General features: G+C 39.5%; 2 protein-coding genes across 3 annotated transcripts in view; one reads left to right on the top strand and one right to left on the bottom strand.

Annotated features, from left to right (window-relative positions):
- The window catches only part of LOC138967137 (pikachurin-like), a 30362-nt gene extending 23582 nt beyond the window's left edge, over positions 1–6780 (top strand). Inside the window, exons 10-15 of the mRNA XM_070339633.1 lie at positions 774–1002; positions 1495–1675; positions 2894–2972; positions 3462–3713; positions 5082–5185; positions 6100–6780. Of these exons, the coding sequence (XP_070195734.1) occupies positions 774–1002; positions 1495–1675; positions 2894–2972; positions 3462–3713; positions 5082–5185; positions 6100–6257 (1003 nt within the window). The 3' untranslated portion in view covers positions 6258–6780. The remainder of the gene's footprint in view (positions 1–773; positions 1003–1494; positions 1676–2893; positions 2973–3461; positions 3714–5081; positions 5186–6099) is intronic.
- Positions 6123–18608, bottom strand: part of LOC138967138 (nucleolar and coiled-body phosphoprotein 1-like) — a 45798-nt gene continuing 33312 nt past the window's right edge. Inside the window, exons 7-8 of one of the 2 annotated variants that reach the window (XR_011455853.1) lie at positions 6843–6969; positions 6123–6260 (exon numbers count right to left, since the gene is read on the bottom strand). Coding sequence is in view for 1 of the 2 variants with exons in the window: in XM_070339634.1 (XP_070195735.1) it covers positions 6918–6969 (52 nt within the window). In the remaining variant the exon portion in view is untranslated. Of the gene's footprint in view, positions 6261–6831; positions 6970–18608 lie in introns of those variants that run through there. The other variant, XM_070339634.1, reaches the window with a different exon arrangement.

The following is an 18608-nucleotide window of genomic DNA, read 5'->3' as shown; positions in this document are numbered from 1 at the left end:
CTTAAAAAGAAGCCTTACAGTTGTTGTTGTTCTTGCTTCATTTTAATTAGAGTAAACAGGATGCGAATGCATTGAAGCCATATGGCTGCTCTTGTTTTGGAATCTTTCTGGCTGTCTGGTTGTGAGGACAGGGAGGGGAGGGGGGGATTTATTTGTTATGCCTTCTTTCTGCCAACCCAATAAGTTTTAAGACTAGTTGCGTTGGTCTGAAGGCTACAGTTAACCCAGTAAAAGTTTGAGCCCTATAAATGAGTGTCAAGTGGAAAATGTAGGGATGCAGAGAAAACAACAAGTTTGTCGAGTCCCTTGTGTGCTGATCACAGTTGTTTCCCTTTCCTGCTCTACCAGTATAAAACTACCGGGCCTGATTTATTTTGGGGAAATTTGTTCTTTTCAATGAAAGAGCACTACTGAAGTAATAAACTCTGAATAATAATGAAAAGCAAGAAAGCTGCTCAAATTGACAGACTTATCCTTGTTTCTACCTTTGTGTATATTTTAGAGAGAATTAGTGCATGTCAGAAAATTAATTTGCAATGAAACAAGTATCAAATAAAATTTAGAGGTGGAGGAGAAAACAACTTGCTCTTTCTACTAATTGGCTAGATATAATTGACATTGAATACTTAGGCAGCCAGATGAAATCCCAGTTCAATTATATGTACTGTACCGTAACTCTATTGCTAATATTCAACGGTCATTAGCTCATCCTGCCTCATAGAAAAGAAAAGCTGTGCTGTAGTTCACATTTTTGTGTATGGCTATGTCAACAGGAGTCCTAGTGCCCTCCAGCTACACCGGTGGCACGTGGTACGCGCGTCACGCACAGGACTAGAGGGCGTGCTTCAGGTCAACGAGGGGCCGGAGGTCAAGGGTCAGTCGCAGGGTGCGTACACGCAGCTGACCTTGCTGCAGAACCTGTTCCTGGGCGGTCACAGCAACTTTGACCACACGTCCAAACACGCCAATCTCTCCTCTTCCTTCGTGGGCTGCATTCAGAAGGTGGGCAGATCATGTTTTCACAAAGTTGTTATCTTTCTTGACTTACTGGCTTTGCCCTTTTGCGGTCTGACTGTCTATGGGTTTTTTTCATTATTAGTCCAACATTTTCTTGAGGTTTTATAAATCACAAGAAAATGGACATCAATGTTAATTTATGTGTGCCAGCTTTATATGATCTTGTTTTTGTAGTTCACTTAAAACAAAAAGACTTAAGATTTATGTTGTTGTTTTTCTCACCCATTTGCTTGCAAGAAGAGATTTCAGATTGTTGGATATTATTATTTCTCCTTTGCTAAGTTTCTGTTGTACGGCAAATTACAGTTTGGAAATGTAAAATCATGTAAATCCGTCTTCTTCACAAATGTAACAGTGCTTGTATTGAGTTTTCTTCTTGTTTGTTACACTGAAAAAAGAAAATAAATGCACAGGTTTGTTATCTCTTGTTCATGTCAATGACGGATTTCGTTCACCAAAAGCTAATGTGAACTTCAGATTGTGGTCAACAAGCGACCGCTGGCAATACTGGAGGATGGAGTGGACGGTCGCAACATCGAGCCGTGCCAACACCCGTGTGCTGGCGAGCCCTGCATGAACAGCGGGGACTGTCTCGCTGACGGGGAGGTCTACCAGTGTTCCTGCCCTGTCGGTTACACCAACACCAACTGTGAAGACAGTTAGTACATGTATTTCTTTGTGTGTGTGGGGATGGGGGAATTAGGGGGTGGTGTCAATAAAATGGGGTTGGGGATGCTCTAGAGGAGGATATATTATGCGTCCTTTTATGTCAGTGAAACTGTGGAACCCCCCCCCCCCCCCCTTTTAAGACCTCCAAAAATCTGAGAAAACAAGGTCTTAAAAAGGGGGAGTCTTAAAATGGTGGGATATTTACAGAGGTTAACGACTCTGCTCCCTAGTACCTTCAATCCTCCCTGGACCTGTACACCCAGCCCTCCGACCGTCCCCTTCGTTCTGCTGCTGACCCACTCCGCCTTCACATCCCTCGCTCGAAACTCGCATCTGCTGGTCAGCGTGCATTTCCCTCCGCGGGCCCCTCCGTCTGGAACTCCCTGCCGCTTGAGCTTCGCCAGAGCCCCTCTCTTGACGCGTTCAAGAGTAGGTTGAAGACTCAGTTTTTCCCGTAGCTGGCTGCGACTTTCATGTTTGACGTGATGTGTTGTGCCCCAAAAGACATTCTTGTGCTGTGCTCTGTGAGAGGTGTTTTCTTTGTGTTTAATATTATTTTGTTTGGACCTAGCTATTGATGTGTACATTGTTGTTGAACAGTTGTTTGTTGTATGTTTATCAGGGTTTGCCAGTGTGTGATAGGGTTCGTGTCCGTCTGTAGATGTTAGTTTCTTTGTTAGTCCTGTGTTGACAACTCTTCGACAAGCGCTTAGAACTGTACCCACGGAATACGCGCTATATAAGCTTCATATTGATTGATTGATTGAGGTTATAAACAGAAAGTCTGAGAAAACAAGGTCTTAAAAAGGGGGGAGTCTTAAAAGGGGGGTTCCACTGTAGAAACACTGCTTGTAACGAAAGTATTGTTGAATGCCCCTTTATAGACCTTCAAAAATCTAAGAAAACCAGATCTGAAAAAGGAGGTAAATTTACAGAGGTTGTGAAGGGGGGGGGGGGGGGTGAGAGGGGTTGGTAGGATGGGTTCATTGTCATCTTCAGTTTGTAAGGGGCTGCGGGATGGTGATGGAAGGGAATATGGCTTGGGACATGTCAGTATGACAGCAGTTTGAAGACAATGTTTTTGCTGCAAAGGGTGTTTGTGTGCATACATGTTGTTATGGATTTGTACTTTAGTATGTACATGCTGAACCATCAGAGATGGTTACATGCGGTCAAGACTTCAATGGTGTGCTGATTCTGTTTTCAGAAATGGAACGTCTCCCCACCAAGCCAATGTTTAGTGGATCCAGTTACCTCTCATACACTGACAAGAACATTGTGAAAAGGTGTGCAGCATGACATATTCATGTAGATGATGGCAAAATGTGATGAAATCATTTGTCTTTTTAAAGCTATCCAACCAACACTGCTTTTTACTGGAACAGAATGGCTGACCAAAAGGGGGATCAGCAATGAGAGAACAGAGCTGTTGCTATTTTTTTTTATTACTAATTCTGAAACATTTATTTGTCTGAATATAAGTACTTATTCTGATTATCGCTGATTCTGAAACATTTTCTTATCACTGTCTCTGAAACATTTACTTATCACTGATTTTGAAAAAAATACTTATCACTGATTTTGAAAAAAATACTTATCACTGATTTTGAAGCATTTACTTATCACTGACAGGGAAACATTTACCTATCACTGAATTTGAGGTATTTACTTATCACTAAATTTGAAGCATTTACTTACCACTAATTGTGAAACAGATACTTATCACTGACTGTGAAGCGGTTACTTATCACTAACTATGAAACATATGCTCACAGAGTGACAGGCAAGAAGATGGACCTACAGCTGTACATCAAACCCAAAGGAGTCAACGGCTTGCTGTTTTGGAGTGGCCAGGAGCTGACCTGGAACGGCATGGAACAGATCACCAACAACTTTGACTATGTCGCTCTGGGTTTCGTGGATGGCAGTTTGCAGCTTCGCTACAACTTGGGCAGTGGAGAGGCTTTCATTGGCTACAATGATTCCCGGCTATTTGACGGGCAGTGGCATTTTATTCGTGTTCAGAGGTGAGTCGTCTCAAGGTGACTTGTTTCGTGTGAGTTTTTTGTATGAGATCTAAACCACATCAACGTGCAACTGGTTTGGTTCTGTGATCAGACTTCTTTTGGATAATGCATTGTACAGGTCCATAGTTATGGAAGAAAGGAATCTGGTTAATGTCTCTTTAAAAGGTTGGGTTTGATTTGGCTTTTTTTTGGTAATTGCTCCCCAATCTCGTTGTCTTATAATATAGCACACAGGAAACAGATGTGTTAAGAGCTTGTTTTGAAAAGACTGTAGAATCATGGAAACAATGTTTGAAGCATTTGAAGCCTCAGTCTTCACAGAATTCAGTCCATCTAGTGAACGACGAAGAAGAAGAACAGAATTCAGTTCACAACAATGCGTTTTAGCAGACTAAAGGTAGGGGGTACACACTGATATATAAAAACGTGTGCAGTTCACCATGCAAGGATGTTTTTTTATCACATGCACAGTGGCTAGAGGATGTAATTTTGCAAGCTTTGCTGTAGAAAAAAGATGCCCAGATTCCATGTTATTGCTCGAAGCTGCAAGACAGTACTGTGGTCTTTTGAGATGTGCAGAGCATAGTTTATGTGTCAAGACAAGAAAGGATAAGATTTTTTTATATAGTCCATGAGGGTAACCTCACAGAAATTCGGGCTGCTTTCTCCCTGGGGAAAGCAAGCTGCCATACAGTATACAGCGCTACCCTTTTTTTTTTTCTTTCCTGCATGCGTGTATTCATGTTTCCAAGCCCTGAGACTTAATGCTGTGTGAGATGGAATTTTTTTACACTTTATTCCAAGTCACACGGGTATTTGGTGGACATTTTTATCTATGCCAATACAATTTTGCCAGGAAAGACCCTTTTATCAATCGTGGGATCTTTAACGTGCACACCCCAATGTAGTGTACACGAAGGGACCTCGGTTTTTCGTCTCATCCGAAAGACTAGCACTTGAACCCACCACCTAGGTTAGGAAAGGGGGGAGAAAATTGCGGCCTGACCCAGGCCTGAACACGCAACCTCTCGCTTCCGAGCGCAAGTGTGTTACCACTCAGCCACAACAATAACCGAACAAACAGAGAATGTGTGAGAATTGTGCCTGACTTTTAACTAATGTTGTCAGTACAGTGGAACCCCATTTTTAAGACACCCCCCCAATTTACTTAAGACTCCCTCCCTTTTACGACCCTTTTTTCTCGGATCTTCAGTTCATAAATTCTGTAATTTTACCCCCGTTTTAAGGCTCCCTCCATTTTAACACTTGATTTTCTAAGATTTTTGGAGGTCTCAAAAGGTGGGTTTGACTGTACTCAAAGAAAGCAAAGTGAAGGGTACACACACATGATTTTTGTCCTGTCACCAGAGACAACCAGGATGCCTACATGGAGGTGGACATGCGAGAGGTGGTGGAGGGCAGTGCACCGGGTACCTACACCATGCTCAACACCAACAGAATGGTCTACTTAGGTCAGTAGCACGCTTCTGCCATCTATGCACGTTCATTTTGTGAAGACATGGTATGTATTTTGACAAAAAGAGAACACAACAGTAAGCAGGTTTGGTATGTTCTTAATCAATATTTTGACAGCTTGTTGCTGCCTTCTTCAGGATGGTAAAAAGTAAGGAATCCTTAACATTTTCAAATGTTGTGAACGAGCATATGCTGCTGTCCTCATCGCAATGTATGTATTCAGTGATGCTATTTTCCCAGTTTATGTCTGATTTCCGCATTAAAAAATAGTTCTACATTGATTTCCGCTTTGACTCTCAGGCATAGCTCTATGTTTCAAAACTTCCAGCAATGTATGTTCAGGTTTAGGGCTCCTAGGGTTTTCAGTTTTAGGTTTGGACATAATGTAGCCCTAGCACTCCTGTGTATTGAAGCATGTCGTGCTGTCTCCATGCTTATCTGAGGCCGGTGGATGTGTCCTTGACGAATAAAAAGTATGTCTCTTCATTCATGAAAAAAATAGCATGTGGGATTGTTTCAGAAACACAGCTGGCCTTTTTACCTGTCACAGTTCAATGCTATTATTAATTTGATGAGTTTTATGTTTTCTGAAATTCTATGTCTTGTGTCGTTTTAAATGTTAAATATCTTTGTAGTTGAACTTATCTTCCGCCTTTTTCATTTTTTTTTTCATTTTTAATCTGTGGAAAAGTTAACTTCTGTTCCTTTTGGTTAAAACAAGACTTTATTCAATTTTTATCATGACATAAACAATATATGGCATTTAGGATTTCTCACTAAATATTGTTTATCTCATATAAATTGAATATAGTCTTCTGTCCCTCGTAATTGTCAGACCACCTTGAATAGGTTTTCAAAGACACAGTTGTACACTGGATTTTCATCCTCCTGTTTGTTTGAATCTGTGTAGGTGGGATGCCAGACGTTGCCAAGATGACAGGCCGGCGTTTCACGTCAAACTATGAGGGCTGTGTGAAAGACATGTTGCTGGCCACCGACTTTGACGTCAAGCTGCTTCAGCACTCACACAGCGGTCGCAATGTCGTACAGTGTCGCAAGAGACTCTAATCTCTGGAAAGAACACATGATTAGCATATGATGGATCTAACGATTGAGTGAAGTGTTATATGTCACTTAAAACTTACACTGTCGACAAACTACAGCCAAAGAAGAAGAAGAAGCAACAATACCAGTGGTGACAAATTTGTATGATGTACACAAATTTGCAGAATCAGAAATACAACTTACAGTGTTGCAATACAATGGTGAAGAAACAAAGACAAGAGGACGTGATGGTGAAGCGAGTGCAACATAGTCTCAGATATAATCATAGAGTTGACAAACAGCAACAGAAGGAGCATGTACAAGGACCAAGATTTGCTGAAAAGGGAATGAATGCTGCATTAAATCAAATACTGATCTACTGTGTAACAACTGACCGAGAAACAAAGACAAATGGAAGTAGGTACACACAAATCTAGCTCACGTGCATGCCTTCATCCAGATGCACGCTTACACACACACACACACACACACACACACACACTCACTCGCACACACACACAGATACATTGGGAGTCTGTGCAAAATTGTGTGAAAAACAACAGAACTTGAACTACAACCGGAAGTGAAATGCGGTTGTGCCATATTCACCACTCAGAGAGAGAGAGAGCAACATCGGTGCAACAGTGTATTTTACATGGAGGAGCGATACAAATGAGTAGACTGTTAAGGAGTAACGTTGTTGCAACAGAGTAGCCTTTGTTGAAGAGTACCCTTGCTGCAACAGAGTAAATTGTGTTGGAGTAACAACTGACATTCTTGCTATAAAGTATAACATCTTTGCAATGGTTTGACAATGTATTTCGTGTTGAAGAAAGAGTGAACTGTTGAGGAGTAACATTGTTGCTACAAAGTAGTCTATGTTAAAGAGTAAATATTGTTGCAACTGAGTAAGCTGTTGATGTAATGTGGTAGCAAGGGAGTACCCTCTTTTGAAGGATACTGAACGTATAACAGTGAATGATATGTGTTGAAGAAAGAGTTATGGAACACTACCACAATAAGTGAGGTGACATACAGTTACATATATATATATATATATATATACTGTATGTGGTTTGTGACTTGAGATCATGAAGTTGAACAAAAACGTGCTGCAGTGATGTGGTTCTTCAGCAAGAGGGACGAATTCCTTTTCAGATTTTGTTGGATAAAATTATGATTTTAAATTTTGTGAAATCAAAAGGATTTTTTCTTTATTAGCCCCTAGAGAATGACAACTGTTCTTGGTGTGCCCTTTCAAATGAAGACCGTTTGTTTCATTGCATGCAACTAAATCAAAACTGCAGTTTTACACAGGGTATTAGAATCAAAGATAATGGCAATAACATAAACAGATACAGAATTGATATCAACGCTTGGTTGTAAACTGTAAAAAACTGACAGCTGTCATTTTTGAAACTGACCGGTTTTATGGTTAATTGTAATTCAATCAAGTTGAGTTTAAATTAAACAGGTTTTGTAATTGGGCAGATGACTGGTGTTCAATTCTGATGAACACCTGAAATCTACTTATTGAATACCTGCTGGCTTAACTAGTCTCTGTTAGCCGTGAGAGTCATTTGCAAGCAGTAATTGAGTAAAACGCGTCGGTCCACGATCTTTACCTCAGTAAATGCAGTCAAGCATAAAAATGATGAAAAGTGCAAACAAAAGTTGACTGACCCACCAAGACTTGCAAAATTAAAATTACTAATTATTGATGCTGAATAAATGTATACTACAACCCAACCTACTAATACACTGGGTACTAAACTGCTTCAGAAAAATTCTGATAAAGATTTCACAGCTTTGTATTATTAGAGTTTTTACTCTTTTTCTTTTCTTGTGGTAGGTTTTGGGAGCGAAATCAAGGTTCATATTACATACAATGCTGTTAAAGCCATGCCATGTGTTTATGCACTGATTGAGACATAAAGGTGTAAGAAGCGGAGTAGAATACATAATGGAAGGGATTCTTTATTGATCCTGTGATGGCCAGAAACTGAGGATGTTAAAACGCAAGTTATGTTTGTACTTTATGACTTCGGGAAATGTGCAGGGTTGTTGGTTTCTTTTTATGTGTGTTGGGATTTTCTTTTAAAATGTACATTATATATGTGCACGTCCTAGATACTGGGAAATACTATGGGTTGTCAACTTTGAATGACTGTCACAATATCTCTGAGCAATGGATGACAAAGGGGATGCTTTGATGTCAAAGGGGATGGATTTGACTTACTGTAACAACCAAGTTTGGGTTTCCAAACATTGCTGTGGGTTTTAAACGATTTAATTTTTAGCCAAAATGCCCCCAAAACAGCACCTAAAACTGGGACAAAAATACACCAGTCTGTGTTGCAGCTGTACATAATGGAGAATAAAGCTCTGTGAATTTTATTGTGATGTTTATGGGTCAGCTGAAGGATTATTCTCGACATACACACTCAAGAATTACATCTATTTTTCTTCTTCTGGGAGTTTGATCGGCAAAGAAAACACGTAATCGTGGGTTACCGTCGTTTCCGGTTTCAACTTCATCAAAAAATGCGATCTGCTGAACAAAGGAAACCTCAAAGTTATTCAAAGTCATTATTTATTTATTTCAACAACATTTAGGTTTTCAAAACACAGCACTACGGTAGGAAACAAATTTATTTCAGCTTATAATCGCGCTTGAATGTACCCCACCCTTGTTTCGTTTCCATCTGTAACCCACGAAAGCATGGCCACAGCAGACGACAAATCCCGCATTGCCTATCACACACGCGTTGTGAGATCGCGGGAACACCGTCGAAAGTTCCATTCATGACGTTTGACCCGGTCATGTGAATAGACAATGAGAATTTATCCACCCAATCGTATTCGTTTCCGGTTTTTGAGACGTAACTCACGACAGACCACGCTGTATCTTCACTGTTTGAGACCTGTAAAATCTTTTTTGACAATTGTAGCATATATTCATCGACGAATTTTGCGATATTTTGCTGATTAAAGCTTGATCTGGTGCAAAGTTTGAGCAGCACATGTGTTCTCATGATCGGCGCCATTATGAAATGTTCGATTCTTCTGCAACGCACGATCGACAATCGATTAATTCTCTCATTTAGGATTGTCGCTTATGGAAACTTGAAAATTTCAAACTTTCATGTATGCATAGTTATTTATCTATGTAGTCCACATGCAATAATCAAGTTTTAGTTCTTTTCTTTGGAAATAAAAGACATTACGAACTATGGTTTCCATGAAACTCACGACAGTATTATCTCTATACACATAAACCCAGTGAGCACAGATCGAAAACTTTTTGCTCACTTAAATCTTTCTATCATGTATTAAAACCCAAAAGGGTGCCCAAAACGCTAGTTGCTACATTTGACCTACAAAAAAAACTTTTGCGCCTGGACATTGCGTGGGTTACGGTTTCCACTTTCTACTTCGATCTAGTTAACTTATGGAAACTTGTAATTTCAAACTTTCATGTTTGCATATTTATTTATCAATGTTGTCCACATGCAAATTGCAATAATCAAGTTTTAGTTCTTTTCTTTGGAAATAAAAGACATTACAAACTATGGTTTCCATGTAACTCACGACAGTATTATCTCTATACACATAAACCCAGTGAGCACAGATCGAAAACTTTTTGCTCACTTAAATCTTTCTATCATGTATTAAAACCCAAAAGGGTGCCCAAAAGGCTAGTTGCTACATTTGACCTACAAGAAAAACTTTTGCACCTGGAAATTGCGTGGGTTACGGTTTCCACTTTCTACTTCGATCTAGTTAACTTATGGAAACTTGTAATTTCAAACTTTCATGTTTGCATATTTATTTATCAATGTTGTCCACATGCCACATGCAATAACTGAGCTAAAGTTCTTTCCTGTGGGATATTGAAGCCTAAAGTGGAAACCATGTAACCCACGACATAGAGCGTACTGCATGTGTCTAATTGTCATTTCTAAAGAAACCCCGATATGAAAGGTCCTCTCTTTGACAGAAAAAGATACAGGCATGTCTTTTGCACTTAAAAAAGAGTATTTCACTCAATTCAGTCCTACTTTTTTTCCTGGTGTCCATGTCCCATAGTTGTGACCCAGTATCTAGGATGTGCACATATGTAAGCATCATATAATAAAACTAAAAGATGAAATTGCAAATGGAACTTGTCCAGTGCTTAATCTGTCACTGACTGTAGTCCTGCTGACTTTGTATTCTTGAAGGAACTCTACGCAGAATGTTAACACTACGCAAACCAAAGACTTTACTGTACTGAGATGGTGGTAGTGCTCTTGAGTGTCCGGCCTCATCTTTCACCTTTTTAGTGCAAATCTTAGATTTTTTAAATTTTTGCGACAATTTAGAGCAACAACAATTAAGTGAAAGCATCACTCCTTCTGTGTTCTTCAATTGCTTAGTCAGAAGGCCATGTCCTTCAGTACGCTATGTTGTGTTGTTCCAAATAAGTTTACAAGTACCTGTCAACAATATATTAGACTAGAGCTGATTGTTGAAGTACAGTATCACAGTGAGTCATTTTAATATCAGGTTTATTTGAAAATTGTGCAATCTTTCTGATGGTCTTGGATGCACATGCTGTACTGGCGTAACACAACCAATTTTTATGAGTTATTGTTTATCTGACGAACATTCTGGAAATAGGACTGCAACAGGAAGGTAGAGGTAATGTCAATTTTCTTTAAAGAAAGAATGTGACCAGCTGCAACTTGTTTATCCACAATATATGTGAACTATAATGATAGAGCTGCCGATTTTTTTCATAACTGCCAAAACAGAAACTCATGTTTTGCCTTCTGGTGCAATTGTGATTCTTCCTTTCCTTCCCCCCCCCCCCCCCCCCCCCCTCGTGTTCATAGCTCACAGCTTTGTCTTTGTTAAGACTCTCTAAAGGGAGAGCAGTTCCCGTGCGAGGGATTGCGGGCACCACCACGGATCTGTCCTGCATTTTCCAGGGGACACGATCTCCAGCATCCTTCCCCTTGGAACATGCACCAAAAATCTACAACCTGGCTGCTTTCCATGCAGAGTGGGAATATATTGCTCAATTAGTTTTGCAAAGGACACCTATTATGGGTATATCATTCTGTGTAATCAATTCAGCACAAACAAATTCCAACTCTGTACAGAACGCAGCCAAGCTGTAGACTAATGTGGTGTGTGTGTCTTAAAAAAGGGATGCTCATCATCTTACCCTATCATGTAAAACCCTGGGCAGATCTGAGGTGGTGTATGGGATGGATGTAACCTTTAACAGGATCTTATCGTGTGTATGCTTCTTTCTACCTTCCCTATCAGTTTTGATATGGATTTGTGTTCATACTCCATGTTTAAAAGTATGTGTACGTGCATTACACATGTGAACGTCTTTTGGTGTCAAAGATGTCGCATTTTCCTTCTACTGTTTTACTTTTGTGAAACATTTTTGATTCAAGAGAGTTTGTATAATGTTTTCAGCAGGAATCAGATATAACTTGTTATAATAAATGGATGCACAGTTTTTCCTTTGTCTTAAAAAATAAAATTAAATGAATGATAATTCCTGCAGATTAGAAGGGGTTTAGGGAGGCATACTTTTGGCCTTTCTCTAGCATAATGGACAGGTTCATAGAGAGAAGTTGATGTGAGCATAATCTTCTCTACAATACAAGAAGGGAAAAAGTCACTTAGGAAGGGAATTATTTGTAGCTTCTTGATGTGTGTATAATTTGGGTCAAGTGGCTCTATCCCATCTCCCCCCCTTTCCCCGTCGCGATATAACCTTCGTGGTTGAAAACGACGTTAAACACCAAATAAAGAAATAAAGAAAAGAAAGATCATTTGGGTGGTGTGGTTAGTCTATTAAAGTTAGGTAGGAGAAAAGTCAATTAAACTTTTGATGGAAAGTGTGTTCCTCCTTGACAGCATCATTCATCATTAGTTTTTAAGTTTACGCAAAAAATAAGAGGAATAATGGTGCTACATTCGATTGATTTTGCACCACCTTCGAATGTATGCTTGCTGTTGGTTGTTATGTTTACTGTAAGGTCTTAAAATGTGTTGTTTTTTGTCTTTTCGTTTAAGGCTTTAAGAATATCTGCATTGGCAGGTACACTTTACTTTATTTCACTGCTTTTACATATCAATTTAACAATTTGTTGTGGATAAAGAAAATTGTGGAAGAGTTGAAAGTTGAATTTTTGTCACTTTTGTTGTGGTTGTGATACTAATTGTACTTGAAATATTTGTGCAAGTTCCTTATTTTTAAAATCAATTGTACAAAATGCTTGTGGTTCAAGATTTTGTATCACAAATGTTTCTATGCCATATTTGCATAATGATGTATTCGTTGTGTAACTGTAACATTCCCCCTCCCTTACTTTTTGTTTTGTATTGGTTGGTTGTTGTTTGTGATTTTTGGTCATGTTTGCATTTTTATGAGGAGTGAAATGACATTTTATGCAACATCAAAGTGGTCTGCAATTATTCTTAGAGGCCAGCTGGTTGTTTGTTTGTTTGTTTGTTTGTTTTGTTTTGTTTTGGCTTAGGCTGATGTTCAATTTAGTAACTGTGAAAACCTGCTCACAAAGACTACTTTCTTCTTGTTTCTTGGTCTGCGTAGTGAAATCAAACGTGTCATTTTCAAAGTGTTTTGGTGTTTTCTTGTTTGTCTTCTGGCTTTTCTTATCAGTATTTTTTTTTCTGTGAGTGTTCTAAATAATTGTTTTAAAAAAGAGAGAAGAAAGATGTATCATCCAGAATCCGAGCAAGTTTGCTTTGAGTAACATTTTGCGTTTGATCAAGCTACCTGCTTCTTTGCAGACAGACACAAGTTTGTTTCTACAGGTGAAGGCCTTTATCTGTCTCTTACTAATTTGAACTAGTTCAAATATCATGCAGCAAATACCCCCCGCGGGTTAGGGGGAAGAATTTACCCAATGCTCCCCAGCATGTCGTAAGAGGCGACTAACGGATTCTGTTTCTCCTTTTACCCTTGTTAAGTGTTTCTTGTATAGAATATAGTCAATGTTTGTAAAGATTTTAGTCAAGCAGTATGTAAGAAATGTTAAGTCCTTTGTACTGGAAACTTGCATTCTCCCAGTAAGGTCATATATTGTACTACGTTGCAAGCCCCTGGAGCAATTTTTTGATTAGTGCTTTTGTGAACAAGAAACAATTAACAAGTGGCTCTATCCCATCTCCCCCCCTTTCCCCGTCGCGATATAACCTTCGTGGTTGAAAACGACGTTAAACACCAAATAAAGAAAGATCATGCAGCAAATACAAATGCTGGTTACATAATGGTATGTACAACAACTATAGCTGGGTAAAATAACAGTTGGTGGGTTTTTTTCTCACAAAAGTGATCTCTGCATTTCACTCTGCAGAGGTGATAATTAACACCAGCTAATATGGATTACACCTCTTTTAAATGTTAAGGGTGTTGCAAAAGATATTGTTACATTTTAAAACTTACAGCTGCTCTTTGTCTATGGCTGTATTTAGCTTTGTATTCTGCTTCATCATTCCATGGATCTGTCTTTTTTTTGCAGTTATGTCTTTTTCTGTGTGTGTAATTACACGAAAATGATAAATGTACATTGTATAAGAATATTCTTCCTGTTAGGATTCAAATACAGCAGTAGCCTGTACATGTAGTTGATTCAAATTCAGCAGTAGGCCGCAGCTAGCAAAGACGAGCAGCTTTTATTTTTACTTTTCTCTCCCTAAACAATCTTCAACAGTGAAAATGTTGTGTTCAGCCTTGTATTTGCACATGCAAGTTATATACTTGACCTGATCAACTAGTTGTACCTGACCCCCCGCGGGTTAGGGGGAAGAATTTACCCGATGCTCCCCAGCATGTCGTAAGAGGCGACTAACGGATTCTGTTTCTCTTTTTACCCTTGTTAAGTGTTTCTTGTATAGAATATAGTCAATTTTTGTAAAGATTTTAGTCAAGCAGTATGTAAGAAATGTTAAGTCCTTTGTACTGGAAACTTGCATTCTCCCAGTAAGGTAATACATTGTACTACGTTGCAAGCCCCTGGAGCAAATTTTTGATTAGTACTTTTGTGAACAAGAAACAAGTGGCTCTATCCCATCTCCCCCCTTTCCCCCTCGCGATATAACCCTTCGTGGTTGAAAACGACGTTAAACACCAAATAAAGAAAAAGAAAAAAAGTTGTACCTGTTATGAAAGGACATCTGCAGTGAGGGACACTTTTGACTGGTTCCTATGGTATCCTGTCATCTGAGGTACCACTGCAGTTGGACAGAGACATTAGAGACTGGAAATAACATAGTTTTTGATTTTGTGCCGTTGTAAACCCCCCACCCAAAGCTGTATATTTTCTTGTGTAATAATAAATCAATTGTCATAAGTGTGTCAAGGATTTCTTGCTTCTGTTTGTATTCTTTTATACTCTCTCTCTCTCTCTGTCTCTCTCTCTCTGTCTCTCTCTCTCTGTCTCTCTCTCTCTGTCTCCACCGGTGCTCTCTCTCCACCGGTGCTCTCTCTCCACCGGTGCTCTCTCTCCACCGGTGCTCTCTCTCCACCGGTGCTCTCTCTCCACCGGTGCTCTCTCTCCACCGGTGCTCTCTCTCCACCGGTGCTCTCTCTCTCCACCGGTGCTCTCTCTCTCTCCACCGGTGCTTTCTCTCCACCGGTTTTCTCTCCCCACCGGTGCTCTCTCTCCACCGGTGCTCTCTCTCTCTCTCTCTCTCCACCGGTGCTCTCTCTCTCTCTCTCTCTCTCTCTCTCTCTCTCTCTCTCTCTCTCTCTCTCTCTCTCTCTCTCTCTCTCTCTCTCTCTCTCTCTCTCTCTCTCTCTCCACGTACAAGTAAAGTTTCAACATAAGGCAATACATTTGATTTAATGGAGCATGCCCATCATTTCTCATTCAGTTTACTTACACCAGTGTTGGTTATTGGGGCGACTTTTTAACATTAGCTGCTTTTGCTTCGGCCTCGAATGCGGTCGTTGAATTTACATATGAAAAGCCCCTGGAGGCTGTTCACCTACAATGAAGAAACTCTCTCTCCCTCTCTCTGTCTCTCTCCACCCTTTTTTTTCTCTCTCTCTCTCTCTCTCTCTCTCTCTCTCTCTCTCTCTCTCTCTCTCTCTCTCTCTCTCTCTCCCTCTCTCTGTCTCTCTCCACCCTTTTTTTCTCTCTCTCTCCCTCTCTCTCTCTCTCTCTCTCTCTCTCTCTCTCTCTCTCTCTCTCTCTCTCTCTCTCTCTCTCTCTCTCTCTCTCTCTCTCCCCACGTACAAGTAAAGTTTCAACATAAGGCAATACATTTGATTTAATGGAGCATGTCCATCGTTTCTCATTCAGTTTACTTACACCAGTGTTGGTTATTGGGGCGACTTTTTAACATTAGCTGCTTTTGCTTCGGCCTTGAGTGCGGTCATTGAATTTACATATGAAAAGCCCCTGGAGGCTGTTCACCTACAATGAAGAAACTCTCTCTCCCTCTGCCTTACGCGATTTGTTTATATTGTGCGTACATCCACAAGCAGCTCATCATACAGATAATATACATATGGTACTGTAACAGCGGGGGGATACATTTGTTGATTTAATCATGTATTGGTTTCCTATTGCAGTGTCTCACCAGCTGTTGCTGTGAAAGGGAAGCAACTAAACGTCACACAGACAGGGAGAAAGCTATGCACAAATAACCGTTTGTTCTCTCCGAAGCCGAGAAAAATAGGGGCTAGGCCGCTATTGCGCGGGTCCGCTATTGCGCGAATCTAACCCTAACCCTAACCCTAAAGATTCGCGCAATAGCGGCCCCGCGCAATAGCGGGCCGACCCCGAAAAATACAGGCACTGTGCAGTAGATATATAAATCAAAGGACATACAGTGGATTCCCAAAATTCTGCAGATTCGTTAAATTCGCCAGAAACTCACCCCAAAAGGTCAGATCAATATATCCCCGTAAAAAAATTGTGTGTGTGTGTGTGTTTGCGTGGTTGTCCCGGGACAAACACAAAGATACTCAGACACGTAAAAAAAAGAAAAACAAGTCGCGTAAGGCGAAAATACAACATTTAGTCAAGTAGCTGTCGAACTCACAGAATGAAACTGAACGCAATGCAACGCAGCAAGACCGTATACTCGTAGCATCGTCAGTCCACCGCTCATGGCAAAGGCAGTGAAATTGACAAGAAGAGCGGGGTAGTAGTTGCGCTGAGAAGGATAGCACGCTTTTCTGTACCTCTCTTCGTTTTAACTTTCTGAGCGTGTTTTCAATCCAAACATATCATATCTATATGTTTTTGGAATCAGGAACCGACAAGGAATAAGATGAAAGTGTTTTTAAATTGATTTCGAAAATTTAATTTTGATCATAATTTTTATATTTTTAATTTTTAGAGCTTGTTTTTAATCCAAATATAACATATTTATATGTTTTTGGAATCAGAAAATGATGGAGAATAAGATGAACGTAAATTTGGATCGTTTTATAAAAAAAATTTTCTTTTTACAAATTTCAGATTTTTAATGACCAAAGTCATTAATTAATTTTTAAGCCACCAAGCTGAAATGCAATACCGAAGTCCGGGCTTCGTCGGAGATTACTTGACCAAACTTTCAACCAATTTGGTTGAAAAATGAGAGCGTGACAGCCGCCTCAACTTTCACGAAAAGCCGGATATGACGTCATCAAAGACATTTATCAAAAAAATGAAAAAAACGTCTGAGGATATCATACCCAGGAACTCTTATGTCAAATTTCATAAAGATCGGTCCAGTAGTTTAGTCTGAATCGCTCTACACACACACACAGACAGACAGACAGACAGACAGACACACATACACCACGACCCTCGTCTCGATTCCCCCCTCTATGTTAAAACATTTAGTCAAAACTTGACTAAATGTAACAAGTCGCGTAAGGCGAAATTACTACATTTAGTCAAGCTGTGGAACTCACAGAATGAAACTGAACGTAGTCCGCCGCTAGTGCAAAAGGCAGTGAAAGTGACGAGCCTGTTTGGCGCGGTAGCGATTGCGCTGTGCTTCATAGCATGCTTTACTGTACCTCTCTTCGTTTTAACTTTCTGAGCGTGTTTTTAATCCAAACATATCATATCTATATGTTTTTGGAATCAGGAACCGACAACGAATAAGATGAAATTGTTTTTAAAACGATTTCGGAAATTTAATTTTGATCATAATTTTTATATTTTTAATTTTCAGAGCTTGTTTTTAATCCAAATATAACATATGTATATGTTTTGGAATAAAAAAAATGACAAAGAATAAGATGAAATTGTTTTTGGATCGTTTAATAAAAAATAATTTTAATTACAAGTTTCCGATTTTTAATGACCAAACTCACTCATTAGTTTTTAAGCCACCAAGCTGAAATGCAATACCAAACCCCGGGCTTCGTCGAAGATTGCTTTGCCAAAATTTCAATCAATTTGATTGAAAAATGAGGGTGTGACAGTGCCGCCTCAACTTTTACAAAAAGCCGGATATGACGTCATCAAAGGTATTTATCGAAAAAAAGAAAAAAACGTCCGGGGATATCATACCCAGGAACTCTCATGTCAAATTTCATAAAGATCGGCCCAGTAGTTTAGTCTGAATCGCTCTACACACACACACAGACAGACAGACACACACACACACACACACATACACCACGACCCTCGTCTCGATTCCCCCTCAATGTTAAAACATTTAGTCAAAACTTGACTAAATGTAAAAAGGAGGAAAGTATAGAGCAGAGTAAGCAAGAATCTTAATTTAAAGTGCAGCCTACGTAATAGATGGGGTCGAGTGCCTGGCGGAGCCCGCATAACTAACAAGTCGCGTAAGGCGAAAATACAATATTTAGTCAAGTAGCTGTCGAACTCACAGAATGAAACTGAACGCAACGCAACGCAGCAAGACCGTATACTCGTAGCATCGTCACTCCACCGCCCGTGGCAAAGGCAGTGCCCGTGGAATTGACAAGAAGAGCGGGGTATTCGTTGCGCTGAGAAGGATAGCACGCTTTTCTGTACCTCTCTTCGTTTTAACTTTCTGAGCGTGTTTTTAATCCAAACATATCATATCTATATATTTTTGGAATCAGGAACCGACAAGGAATAAGATGAAAGTGTTTTTAAATTGATTTCGAAAAAAAAAATTTGATAATAATTTTTATATATTTAATTTTCAGAGCTTGTTTTTAATCCGAATATAACATATTTATATGTTTTTGGAATCAGCAAATGATGGAGAATAAGATAAACGTAAATTTGGATCGTTTTATAAATTTTTATTTTTTTTTACAATTTTCAGATTTTTAATGACCAAAGTCATTAATTAATTTTTAAGCCACCAAGCTGAAATGCAATACCGAACCCCGGGCTT

Source organism: Littorina saxatilis, linkage group LG5 (assembly GCF_037325665.1).
Source record: "Littorina saxatilis isolate snail1 linkage group LG5, US_GU_Lsax_2.0, whole genome shotgun sequence".
Taxonomy (NCBI): Eukaryota; Metazoa; Mollusca; class Gastropoda; order Littorinimorpha; family Littorinidae; genus Littorina; species Littorina saxatilis.
The sequence above is the reverse complement of the archived record's forward strand: the minus strand, read 5'-3'. Positions and strand labels throughout refer to the sequence as shown.